General features: G+C 38.5%; 1 protein-coding gene across 1 annotated transcript; it reads left to right on the forward strand.

The window, feature by feature from the left end:
* Window positions 1-8,880: 8,880 nt before the first annotated feature.
* LOC121435624 (olfactory receptor 6B1) lies at window positions 8,881-9,816 on the forward strand. Its single transcript, XM_041635095.1, has one exon. The coding sequence runs from the start codon at window positions 8,881-8,883 to the stop codon at window positions 9,814-9,816; it is 936 nt and encodes a 311-aa protein (XP_041491029.1).
* Window positions 9,817-14,553: the final 4,737 nt, after the last annotated feature.

Genomic DNA, 14,553 nt, shown 5'->3' on the forward strand with positions numbered 1-14,553 from the left:
AAAGGAAAAAAATTGGCCAAGAGGACTTGCCATAGAATGGGAGTAAATCTCTACTAGCTATACATGTGACAGCAGAGTGTTACATACAATGTATAAGGAACTCAGAAACCTAAGAAAAATAATAACATAGACAAGCAAAATGAACATATAATTTTCAAGAGATGAATTATAAACAGTTATAGGAATACATAAAAAATGTTCAGCACCTTTAGAATTCAAGAAAATGCTAATCCAACTTGCCAAAAAATTCTGTCCTACCCAGAATGCTGGCCATTAAGAAAACGAATGTCAACCAACACTGGTAAGAAAATGGGAGACAGGGAATCCTTGTTAAGTGTTGTGAAGAGTGTAAACTAATGCAACATCTTTGGAAATCAGCATGAAAGTTCTCTCTCTCTCTCTCTCTTTCTCTCCTTTTTGTTTTTCAGTTTGTGGGGACAGGGTTTCTCTGTGTAGCCCTGGCTGTCCTGAAACTCACTCTAAAGACCAGGCTGGCCTGGGAATAGAACTTGAAAATTCCTGCATTCTAGGCAAGCTCTGTACCACTGGGCAACATCCCCAGCCTTATGGGAGGTCTTTAATAGGCAGAAGAAAGAAAGGGAAATCACCTGGCTGGTGCTTCAGTTGGAGTTGTAGACCTTCTGTTAACTGGTGCTTCTTTACCCAATTCTGACTTTATGTTGTTTAAAGAACAGAATGGGTGACAACCAATATTGGATGAACAATATCAATTCAAATTGATTAAACAGAGCTGCATTTTAAATTTCTTATGTGGTCAGGGCCAAGTAGCTGACCAGTATTCTTTGGCTGTGTATGATGATTTGTTCTTTAACACACAGAGGTTGACCCAATACTAATATGACATTCATTGGAAGCCATTTCCTAAAACAACTCATATAGTATAATTCAACTGCCAGACCGGCCTGAGAAATAATTCTCCCAAGGAAAGTCATTTCCTTCAGCTTCTGGGTCTTTTGAAATATGACAAACTAACTACCAAGATGTCATCTACACTAAGGCAAAAACAAAAAACAAGCAAACAATCCTGTGTGTCATCAGTCATTTGCACAGTTTTCTATTTATGTGGAAGCTTTTCTCTTATAAAGCATAGCTGCAGCGGTTGTCAAATACTATTAGGAAAGGTTATCATGCTCTTGGGGATTACCAGCTAAGGGTCAGAGTGACAGAAGACCTCAGACTTCCGGCAAAGAGTTCAAAGTGCTGGGGAGACTTGGCCTTTACTCCATTATTTTCATCCTCAATACTAGGATTAGTGAATGCACTACGAGGAACCCTGAAATCTTGGTTCTCTTAACTGATGGAAATTTGCCAGGAACCAAGGTTCTGTCCTTCAAATATACTCTTTCAAGAAGCAGTTATCAGGTTTCATAGCTATTTCTTCCAAATTGAACTATTTCCTGGTAGGGAGAAGAAGAGGCTCTCAAAACTTACAAGAAACTTCTAAGAACTCACAAGGAATTTATGAGTCACAAGACTCTGCCCCGAGGTTAGATGAGCAGTAAAAATAGCAAAGGGGAAAGGGAATCCTTTAGGGAAAGTGCCTGCCAGTTGCATAGCAAACTCTCTTGTTTCAGCTTTTCTGAGCCACCACCCATGCTGGGTAGGCTTTTCAAGTGATGCAGATTCCCAAGATACAACAAAGTGATTGTCAGTAATTCCGGTAATCTTATTTGTTCCCCGAAGGAGACTGGGATGGGTTATTTGCTTAGCCTGTCTTTTTTAGAGGCATCTCCTTGGGAAATTTTACCAACTTATCTATTTTTTTTTTTGTAGAAACAAATTGAAGGAACTAAACAAGGGACTTGAAGTTATTTCATAATACTAAATCTTTCTGCAACATATTCCAGAGAAAGAAATAGCATCATACAACCTTTATTCTGGTGATTATATACAAAAGTGCCACCCCATAACAGCCTTTTCCATTTCATTTAAAAGAAGCATATCAAGAATTGCTAACTAATCATCTGCTTCTTAACTAAAATAATCTGAGTCAGGATTAATATTTCTCTTGTAGAGAAAGCTACCTCATTAGAGTAATACCACAAACTCCAAAAAAAATTTCAGTAAACAGCCCACAATACCTGACAAGATCAATCAGTCCATAGATGTAGCTTCCCGGGGTCTGTACTTACAGTCTGCTCCTTCTCTAAATATTGTTATAAGCTGATGCGTTTAACTTCATTGTTTTCTGTCAATAGGCCAATTACATGCTAATTTCTACAAAACAAATACAGCTGTTGGATTTGAAGCTAATTTTTTGTCTAGGACTTCTTTTTGTGGACATTCTTATATAAACGAATGGCTACAGAACATTTCAAAAGTATATTTAGTCTGAGGGAGACCTTTCTAATATTCTTCTGATCTTACTAACTGTAATCCCTTTTAGCAAACTAAATAAATTACTATTTGACCCCAACGAAATTACATGTTTTTATGTGATGCTACTAGAAGTTATCAATCCTTTGTATCTTGAATGTTTTCTAAAGGCTCGTGTGATGAAGACATGAGCCTTACTTTGGCCCTATTGAGAGGCAATGAAACTTCTGAGAAAATGCCAACTGGTAGTGAAGTAGGGTCACCTTTGGGCAAACAATAAAAGGGCATTGAGGCATGTAATAAACCTTTTCCTTCCCAACTTGCTTTTGATCTTGGTGACCATCACAACAGCAGAAAGGAAAATAGAATAGGGCAATTGGGCCACTGTCCCCTTCCTGTTCCTCTGCTTCATTTCTTCCTCATGCTCCCACCATAAGGAACTGTGCTGCCACAAGACCAAGTGTCCATGGAGCCTTCCTTTTGTTTTTGGTTTTGTTTTGTTTTAAAGATTTATTTATTAAGTATACAGTGTTCTGCCTGCAGGCCAGACTGGAAGAGGGCACCAGATCTCATTACGGATGGTTGTGGCTACCATGTGGTTGCTGAGAATTGAACTCAGGACCTCTGGAGGAGCAGCCAGTGCTCTTAACCACTGAGCCATCTCTCCAGCCCATTCCTTTTAATTAGCACAATGTTTTGTCACAATAATGCAAAACATTAAAGAAAAAAATGTCATTGAAAAGTTCACAAAAAAAAGCCCAGGGATTTTAAAATTTTTTTTGTCGATTTAGGTGAAAATAATCTCTAATTGTAGGATGGGTTTTTGCGCCTTCTTGCTACTTATTTTTAAGGTATAAGGATCTTTTAGTTTGGTAGCAACATAATCTCTCTAACAAGGTTCGACCATACACAACTTACCAGCATGGATAGCATCCTTCTGGGCACCAGTCCCTTAAAACAATCTTAAAAGACTCCGACTGCTTGTGACTGGTAGTAAATGACAGCTAGTATCTTACCTGGGAGCAAATAATGGAAGCCAGCGAATCTGTGAAGCCCTCTTTGACCAATCCCTCTGATTGGACAGACTATTCGCATCCACTTCTCACTGAGATCAGCAGTTTTTATGTTTGCTTGGTACTCCTCCTCACTAACTCCCTACTTTTAAAGACTGAAAAGGAGGCTGTGTTTCAATCTATGACTGTTTCATTTCTGTGACTTTCATATATTCAGAGGTCAAAGATTATTGCACACTTACTTAAACACATTCACTAATTATTTCCAGCAAATCTTGAATGGCAGACACTAAGCCAGAAGCTGGATAGGGAGCTGGGGGTTGTGGGCAGGGTTGTAAGGAGGAGATGTGAGAGAGCTAGAGGAAGAAAGAGAAAGTGGGAGTGAAATATCTTCACTTAAAAATTAATTAGAATCCAGTGGATGTGATCCTTCATGGGCAGGAATGGTGATACAAAAGCCCTGGAGGCAGGAATTAATTTTGTTCACTAACATGTAACAGTTTGCATTATCTTTAATGGCCCAAAGACTTGATTGAATTCTAAGATTGAAGACTAGTTCCATATGTTCATTCTCACCATTTATTCTCAACTGAAAGTCATAGGCAAAATGTTAATTAAGCACAGAAAAAGTGAAGGAAAATCTTATAAGTCAGAAATAAAATTATTTAAAAATAGCCAATAACAAAAATCTCACAGCAGAGTGTCTAGAACTAAAATGTGGGGTTGGGGAGTTTGAAAGTTTCAAAAACAATATCTGCTGTGTATTTAAGTGGAGGTGGGATGTCCTTGGACTCCCCACAGGGCAGGGAACCCTGACTGCTCTTCGGGCTGATGGGGGGGAGGGAGTTGGCTGGGGGAGGGGGAGGGAAATGGGAGGCAGTGGCGGGGAAGAGACAGAAATCTTAAATAAATAAATAAATAAATAAATAAATAAATAAATAAATAATAAAGATTCCCTCCACCAGTGAAGTGGGAGATTCTTACTCACTACAGAAATAACTCATTGGATGTCAAAACTTGTCAGCATTAACTCTTGTCCAACTGTGGAAAAAAAAAACTTTCAGCATTCAGGGGAAGATTCCTGAAGGAAGAAGTCACTGCCCTGTAGTGAGGGAGGTGGGGAACTTTAAATTGTTTCGCATCTCATCAAGATGATGGTCCATACTTCTGATACAGACATTAAGTGAGAGAAATACCAATGTGAACACTATTCTCAAAGGAGTTTGGCTGACATCCTCAGTTTATAGAGAAGCTAACTCAAGGTTCCTGCGAAGACTCAGTCCTGTTTTCCATTACCGGGATGTACACCAAAAGCTCCAAGGAAAATTTATTTGAACTCGTGATGACAGCATGTCAGGGTGCCACCAAACATGCCCAGCTGTGTCTGCCAAATATCTCGGATCCATTTAGGATTATTTGTATAAAATTTTTACTTCAAGAATCGTAGTCATGGCAATTCACAGGCTCTTGTCACAACAGGAAGGGCATTTCCTGACTCCGGAGAAGTGTGCTCTGCCTAGAATTCAGCTCATGCAGCAAAAGCAGCCAGGGTTTGGTAGAAATTGTGTCATTTTCCATTAATAGTCATTTCAACCAAATTTTAAATCCATGGTGCAAAATTGATTAAATGATCCATTTTAAGTGATTTCAGAGCAAGTATTTCTGGAACTTGAAGGAGAATTCATATATAAGGCAAAGAAGTACCTATTTTTTTTTACTATTTTATAATTTGCTTTCTGTATTTTAGTCCTATGAAGGAATCTACAAGCAAAATCGTTTTTTAATTACCATAAAATTGAGCATGAGCAGCACCCCAGCATAGACTGTTTATGATTTTCAATGTTTCCACTTGCTCTTTTACGAAAGCACGGTAAATATGTCATCTTTCTTTGTTGTGAGGCCTGCTTGCAAATCCCACACACACAGAGAAGTGACAGTGACAATCACCTATTATGTTAAATTCATTGAGTGTACTTTATGACATAACTTTATAATATACTAGATGACAGACTTACATGTAAACCCTTACTAAATTGTCACAATACCAGTCTAGCTCAGCAGTTGTGGTCTGCCTTGGAGAACTGATATGGTCATCCTGTTTCCCAAAAGTCAAGATACTCCTAACTGAATATCTGAAAGAAGATATTTAATTACACTGCTCTCTTTCCTTTTACTGATTTGACAAAGAATAAAACATGGTTCTTTCTAAAGTATGTGGCCATAAGTAATTTTCCTCCAATGGAACCAACATCACATGAAACAAATGAGATGGCCACAGTACGCACAAATTTACTTGAATACCACAAGAGACTTGGACAGCTGTTGTCTATGTTCTTTCCTCTTGGGTCCTGGGAGAGATGCCAAGATCTGGATGCTGTATAAAGTCTTCAGAACAACAAAGACATTCACAGCTTGATGTGCCCTAGAACAGTTCTCACCAGAAGGCAATGGGATCTCTGACGCCACAGTGCTGGAAGATCCAGCCTGGTGCCACACTGGACACAAATGTAGTCCTAGTGTCTGGGGATATCCTCTTATATAGGCCTGGCCACCTGCTGGGAAGCAGTGGGGTAATCTGTGCCCATTGGTTTCTTCTAACTTTAGGGAGTGGGTTCCTTATAGCTGTTCAATACCTGAATCTTTCATTTGTACTTCTTCCTATTTTAGAATCAGTGAGGAATTTCTTTTCACATTCTGCCCCATCAGAAGCTGCTAAATCAAGGTAAGTGATTTATCCTGCAGTATCCATAATATATAGGCAACTCTAGGAGACAGTGGTATCTAAACTCTAAATGTTTCATGTCTTTCCTTTTCATCCACAACAATAATCTCATTTTCTGAATCCTATGTGAAGAGAATTATGCAATAAACCGAGGTAATAGGCTCTCTTACTACTTTTTGAGAGAAACTTCCTGGTGTTGGGTCATAAATAAATACCCCAAAGTATTACCACCACCCTTAGATTCCTTCATGCTCCCTAGACTCACTATGCTACAGACTCCTTGGTCTTCCTTATGTAAGCAGGTAGATTGCTTACATAGATAGAGCTGAATATGTTCATTTCAGTTTCTTTAACAATCAGTCATCAACTAGTGATCCTGATCTTCCTAAAAATCTGTCATCGGCTAGAGATCTTGCTCTTCCTTGTTTGCGTTGTGTCTGCTATGAGAGTGATTTCCAGCTTTTCCAACTTCTCATTTGATAATCTTTTTTCACCCAATATATCTTCTCATATCAACAACTAGGGTGAAAAATAAGGTTATTATCATTCTCCTGACAAACATACAGTCATCAATTATTGTTCTTGCTTTAGAACAGTTCTTTAACTCCTTATTGCTATGTAAGGAGCTCCTCATGATTTAGGCCCAGATAAGTCTCTCTGCCTCCCTGCTTGGCAACCCTGTTCAATTCATTCACATATACAGCCATCAGGCTGCTAAACTTTGCATAGCTTTCCTCTATGTCTTTTCTTTCTGAATCATTTGCCACAATTCCTCAGTTTCTCCCTGATATATCCGAGTGTATATTCAGGGCTTATCTTGTCTCTGGTGCACATGACGAGCACCTCTCTCTGTATGTAACTTTCTGCTGTGTATGTTTTGGGTAAAATATACGTTTGCTCCCGTGCTCATTGCTGCTCCAATGACCAGTGCTTATAATGATGTTTCAGTGGGACTGGAGAACATTCAATAAAAGAATCGTGAGTTTAAAGTGTTTAAATTAGTGATGAGACTAAAATTTGACTTTTTTTGTCTGTGGGAGAGTGACCCTAGTGGTTGATTTTATGACTCAGAAAGACCTGGTCTTCAGTATAATTCTGACTGCATCCTTCTTTAATTAGGAACTGTTACTTTATGTGCCTGGACTACAGGGCCTCTTCTGGGAAATTAGAGGAACTGTGTCTCATTAACATTATTTTACAGGTTTTCATCCATTTCCATCTCCTTGGTTATAGGGAAAACGCCCATAAAAGCCTTCCAATTTTCCTATATTAGTGAATGGCAACACAATATGTGATAACTGTCTGGTTTCGGCTTGATCTTTCTCTCAAACTTCTACACCCAAATCTGCTAATTTATGTTAAAGATTTTACCTCTAAAATGGATCTTAAACTCATTTGTATCAAAACTGTCTTTGAGGTCACTGTCACCTTCTCCTAAAGTCTGCGTCACTGCTCTTACTTCTGTCTCCAGAAAGTTCACTTTGAAATGATAGTTATTTTTCTATGACGCAATAGTGCCTGGCCCTTTAACCTCTGCTTGCCTCTCATTGCATTTAGGCCACTCTCTATATTTTTTCTTGAGCTTTTGGGTGTTGTCTACTGGATCATACCTACCTTCTCACCATGTCCTAGCTCCTCTTCTATCTGCCACAGTGTAGCAATAGGGGTCTCCTTTTAGCTGGAGCCTCTGCCATCTAAGGTCCTCAAAGAGCTGATCCTGGAATCCTCTGCTCAAATGTTACTTCCTCAGAGGTCAGAGGAATATCCCCAGATCATGTGCTGTTACTTTATGGCTTTTAATCTTCTTTAAAAATATCTAAAATTTTAAAATACATTTCTATTTTAGTGTAGTTATTACACTCCCCACCCCAAAACTCTGTCTTTGTCCTCAGAAACTGGAAGCCCACTGACTGACCAGGATCCCACCTTTCTGTTCCTCACAACTTACTTGGATTACAGCAGTTACACCTCCCCAGGACTGATCTAGATTCATCTTTACTGCTTTAATATGGAGCAAGAGCCCCTTCCACACTAATTGCCATTTACACTTTATAGGAAACAACACTTGCTTGATGTCCCAATTTCATTATAATCCACGGTGACATCCACTGAACGCATATTAATATTTGTATTAAACAAGAGAGGAAAATGGGTTTCAAAGAGAGCATGATTTCAAGGACATAAAAGTCTTGGGAGTCCAATGAAATCCAGAGATTTCACAGGGATGAGCCTGACACTCCCGGTGCCTCGTGATGGCATACAACTCAAATTGTGGCTGGCCTTTTCCATCTCCACCAGTGGAGAAGAAAATTAGGCAGGTGGCATGTGAAGGTCACCCGGCTGCAAGGAATAACTTCCAGACTGTGAGCAGACCACAGCACAGGAAAGCCAGTGCACCTCTTGAAACTGGCAGCTATAACACGAAGTGGGCTTTGCTAGCTTGCTTTGGAGGTATTTGTGGGGGCACTGGAGGATATTAGACAGCACACGACTTTAGGCTTAGACTTGAATACAATCCTTTTCCTCCTCTCGGCGAGAACATAGAAGTGAACTTAACAGCTCTCTAATAACTCATCATTAAAATAAAGTAAGAGGGTACAGGTAAAAATGCTATGTAGGAAATTGAGATAGGGTTTGGTATATGATAATTATGTCGCATGCATCTATCTAATTAATAATATGCTGTTAATAAGCAACTATTGCTGCTGTTGGTATGCAAAGAAGGCAGGAATGAAAGATGTTTAATAGACCATGGACTCTGACCAAATGATTTTTTCTCTCAGAAGAGCTAAATCCTGTGTGTTTGATATGGATTTGGAGAACCAGACACAGGTCACCTATTTCATTCTGGTGGGGTTTCCTGGGAGCTTGAGCATGCGAGCAGCAGTGTTCCTGATGTTTCTTGTGGCCTATATTCTGACTGTGACTGAAAACGTGATCATCATCCTACTGGTGCAGCAGAACCGGCCACTGCACAAGCCTATGTATTTCTTCCTGGCCAACTTGTCTTTTCTGGAGACCTGGTACATCTCTGTGACTGTGCCCAAGCTTCTGTTCAGCTTCTGGTCCTTGAGTAACAGCATCTCCTTCACCCACTGTATGATACAGCTTTACTTCTTCATTGCACTTATGTGTACGGAATGTGTTCTTCTGGCTGCCATGGCCTATGACCGGTATGTGGCCATCTGCCGCCCATTGCACTACCCCACCATCATGAGCCATGGGCTCTGTTTCCGCCTGGCTCTTGGTTCCTGGATCATTGGCTTTGGCATCTCTTTGGCAAAGATCTACTTCATCTCTCGTCTGAGTTTCTGTGGTCCCAATGTCATCAACCACTTCTTCTGTGACATCTCTCCAGTACTTAATCTTTCCTGCACAGACATGTCTGTTGCAGAATTGGTGGACTTTGTCTTGGCTCTGATCATCTTCCTCTTCCCCTTATCAATCACTGCTCTGTCGTATGGATGCATCCTGGCCACTGTGCTACGCATGCCAACAGGAAAGCAAAAAGCCCTTTCCACCTGTGCTTCCCACTTCGTGGTGGTCACCATCTTCTACTCAGCCACTATTTTCATGTATGCCCGACCCCGAGCTATTCACGCCTTCAACATGAACAAAGTCATTTCCATCTTCTATGCCATTGTCACCCCAGCCCTCAATCCTTTCATTTACTGTCTCAGGAACCGGGAGGTTAAAGAAGCTCTGAAGAAATTGATCAGTTGCCAAGCTATTAGATCTGACTAATCTATTATGATTGATTGGAAAGAAAAGACTGTCTTCTCTGTATTCCTATATCCTTTCTCTTCCAATACCCTAGCTAAAAATTGGTGATATTAATATGATTACAACATGTCCACACCAAGTTTGGACCCTTGTATGTATTTATGCATGAGAACTGTACTTTAAGGACACACACACTATGTAGATGTCTATAAAAATAATTCTCTTTGACTCTAATTCAACATAGAGGTTTTAAAAATTAAGCTAAACAAAGGTGTGGTATTGTACCGTGTGGCTTGGCCTGATTTGGGTCCTATAAACATGAACAGTTCTGAGGTTAAAAGATTCCACGGTGCCCTTGATTTCTCAGCGTCCTCAACAATCCCATTGTCTATGTGCTTGGGGTCAGCGTTGATGACAGAGTCTATAAGGCAGATGCTCATAGCCGTACAAATCCTTTTTCTAACACTGACTTCTCCGTGTAAGTACTACTTCTTGAGTAGTACTTTTTGCCAGAGAATGCTTTTATAAATTTGTGAGTGAATTGTACATTACGTAATCATATCTTGTAGTCTGATACAACTTATGCCGTTGCTTTTTCTTGAAGTCCATAATTCCCTTCAGAACATTTGTTTATATCCTTTAATTGACGAATGCAAGGTAAATGATGAATAAATCTCAAATATATTCAATGTGGATCAACTAGCCTTATTAGTCCCCTTGTCTTCTAAACTCAGTATTTTCTCATTTATCCTCTTCCTCTTTTTTCCTTTCACAACTTGTACACAGATACAGGTGACAACACAGTTTTAATGATTGACATGGATTTTCACTTTGTGACATCCCACATAAGACCTTTTCAATTAACGCTAGAGATATGCCCTGTTTCACAGGTTTGCCAATAGTGAAGGGAGTTCCACTGTAAACTACATTCAACATAATGGCTCTAGAGGTCAGAATTTATTTTTTCTTACGAGCAGTTTTAAACAATAATATTTATTACACCAGTTACGACTTTCACCAAAGTGCAAAAAACACTTTGAAAGTAAGGAGTATTTCCTCCCCATTTTACAAACATCCAGAACAGATATTCACAGAAGTAAACAATATTTTCCCCAAAATATTGATGTGCAAAGGTCAAAAGCCCAGGTCGCTTGGTTCTGAGCTCTGGGTCCTTCCTCTAGTGCCTGGGTCTCCCAAAGGAAAACAGCTTCTTCAGAGGCCAGGTGTGCAGAAGCTAATTGCCAAGGGACTGAGTAGATAATGAACTTCTACAGCAGGAGGCAGCTAGTAAAATAGAGTGGACAAATGTGAAGCCCAGATCTTAGGAAAAGCAAGAAACAAAGAAAAATAGGCACGTACTTCACTTTAGGAAATAAATGTGCAAAAGCAAACGGTGTTCACAGAGAAACGATTTAGTGTCGGCTTCTGGATGTTCCTTTCCCGAGTCAATAAAATGTAGCTATTAGTGTCTTTAAACCCCATGTATATAAAAGAAATTATGTTCTGAATAATTCATATGAACCAAACTATCAGGGTACTGTCCAAAGGGAATATTAAATGCGTGTCTGAAACATAGGCAAAAAAAAAACCTCCTGTAGAGATCAGAAAACCAAACCAGAACAAAGAAATAAAAGTTACAGGCCATAATCTAAATTTTTGCTCTGGATGTATTTTTACAGTGGGACCTTGAAAGAACTGTTTATACTTTCTGGAACACTGATTCCTTATATACAAAACAGGAATGATTATGTTTGCTCTGCTTGGCTTGAACAATGATTGTGAGGCACATCTAGTATGATTTAAAGGCCTTGACTATTCAGTGCCTGGGATAGTATAAGATCTAAGAAAGTGTCCTTTGATTGGAACTTGCATGGAGAAATGAGCAAGAACGGGTGTATTATTTCACCTGTCAAAAACTATCCTATACACACTGATTATGTCCATGGACATAACCTGGGAGATGGCAAAACCAAGGGAGTGTCGGTTTGTCTATGACTTCCATGATTTTTAAGTAATAGAGAGGGTATGATGGGATGGATTTTACGGGGAGTGTAAATTTTATTAAACTGTATTGTGAAGAACAAATGAGAATTAGTAATTCATCCTTGACCTCTTTGTGAAAAGAATCCCAAATGGCATAGCAGGAAATTACAGGGTACAATTCAGAGTAATGCAGTCTGCCTCAACAGAAAGAATACAACTCTGGGAAGTTTAATAGGTAAATTATGACAAAACAAGCCATTTGCAATATGAGGCACCACACTTTTTCTGTCTTTAATGACACTGTGACCATAACACTTTAACTCTTTAAATTATTGCCCAAGGAATTGAGAGGTCAAAGAAGCTAGTTTATTGTCAGATTACTGGATCTGACTAGTATGATATGATTCATTAGAAAGAAATGATTGGCTGCTTGTTTTTGATATCCTTTCTCCTTCAGTGGCCTAACTAGACATTGATGGTGTCAATATGATGTCGTTATATTTATACAAATTGTGGACCCTCATGTTTATGTGTTCATGTGGTTTGAACTCTAAGGACACACACACACAATGTAGATACCTAGAGAATGCGTTCTATTTAACTCTAATCCAACATGGAGTGTCTAAGATTTTAGGGAAACTCATAACTAAGTAAATTTGGGTAAGAGGTAGGAGTATGTGTATAGGACCGCTTCAGAAAGAAAGAAAAAAGAAAATTTCTGAGGTCAAAGTTAATGTTCTGTGCTGTCTGGCCCATCTGTCAGCCCATGGGAGAACACCAGCTTCCCCAACAATCCATTTTGCCAGACTGCTGTATTAACGTGAGTTTATAGTGGGTAAAAATGATACAAGTCTTGTGGCCAGTTGACACAGAAGGCAAGCTCTGAAGTTATGGTTATCACCGAACAAATTTATAAAGATTTTTATAAAATTAAAAATAAACAAATTAATTTTACATATATTTCATGAATAAAAATAAATCTTTAAAAATATAATAAGAACAAAAATTTTTCCTGTTGCATAGAAGACTGAAGACATGGTTTCATTTAAAAATATGATTCTACTCAGAGAGACTGGTTAGTTAGGGTGCCTGTTTCCATCTGTTCTTGTTACCGTTTCTTTCTAAGTCATACTAGGTTTTCTTTTCTTTTTTCCTTTTATTGAAAATAGATTAATTTTCCAAAAATAATATGTCCTAATTATGATTTCCCCTCCTTCTAATCCTCCAAGTTCCTTTCCACACCTTTCCTCCCATCTGGATCAATCCCTTTCTTTCTCTCATTAGGAAGCAAACAGACTTCTAAGGGATAATAATAAAATAACATTTAATATAATAGTCTAAAACAAAAATTAACACACTATAATTGGACAAAAAGAAGAAGCAGAAGTAAAGGAACCCAAGAAATGGCGCAAGAAACAGTTGTAGAAGCAGAGAACTAGCTGGGCAGTGGTAGCTCATGCCTTTAATCCTAGCATTTTGGAGGCAGAGGCGGAGGATCTCTGTGAGTTCAAGGACAGCCTGGCCTACGGAGTTAGTTCCAGTACAGTTAGAGAAACCTTGTCTCGAAAAAACAAAAACAGAAACAAAAAGAGAGATGAAAAAGAAAAAAATAAAATAAAATAAAATAAAATAAAATAAAATAAGAACTACTTGTTTGTTCACTCAGGAATCACCTAAGAACACTAAACTGGAAGTCATAGTATACATTGACAGAATTTTGGATTTTGTATCTCTGCATCTCTGGGATGAAGCCTACTTGATTGTGGTGGATGATCTTTTCGATGTGTCCTTGGATTAGGGTTGCCTGTATTTTATTCAGTATCTTTGCACCAATGTTCATGCAAGAAATTGGTTTGCAATTCTCTTTCATTTTTGAGTCTTTCTGTGGTTTGGGTATCAGGGTGACTGTGGCATCACAAAAAGAATTTGGCAATGTTTCTTCTGTTTCTATTTTTGTGGAATAATTTGAGGAATCATAGTAATAGCTCTTCTTTTAAAATCTGGTAGAATTCTGCACTAAAACCATCCAGCCCTGGGCTTTTTTGCAGGGTGGGGACTTGTAATGACTGCTTCTATTTCTTTAGGGTTATAGGTCTGTTTAAAGTATTTGATCTTGATTTAGTTTTGGTATGTGGTACTTGTCAAGAAACTTGCCTATTTCTTTTAGATTTTCAAATTTTGTAGAGTACGGGTTTTGAAATATGACCTAATGATTATCTTGATTTCTTCAGTGTCTATTATTAGGTCCCCCTTTTTGTTTCTGATTTGTTAATTTGGATATTATCTCTCTGTGCCTTGTAGTTAGTTTGGATAAGGATTTGTCCATCTTGTTGACTTTCTCAAAGAAACAACTCCTTTTTTCTGTGAGTCTTTGTACTGTACTCTTTGTTTTTATTTTACTGATTTTAATTCTGAGTTTGATTATTTCCTGTTATCTGCTCCTCTCGGGTGTGTTTGCTTCTTTTGTCTCTAGAGCTTTCAGTGTGCCCTGAAGTTGCTAGTATGTGATTTCTTTAAATTATTTATTAAAACACTTGGTAATATGAATTTTCCTAAGCACTTCTTTCATTACGTACCATAAGTTTGAGAATGTTGTGCATTCATTTTCATTGAATTTGAGGAAGTCTTTAATTTCTTTCTTTATTTCTTGCTTGTCTTTGTGGTAATTCACCTGAGCTTTGTTAAGTTTCTATGAATTTGTATGCTTTCTATAGTTTGTGTTGTTGTTGAATTCCAACTTTAATCCATGGTGATCTGGCAAAATACAGGGAGTTA

The sequence above is a fragment of the Microtus oregoni genome, unplaced genomic scaffold (assembly GCF_018167655.1).
Source record: "Microtus oregoni isolate MIOR12 unplaced genomic scaffold, Mior012 000046F_ref0000063, whole genome shotgun sequence".
Classification (NCBI taxonomy): Eukaryota; Metazoa; Chordata; class Mammalia; order Rodentia; family Cricetidae; genus Microtus; species Microtus oregoni.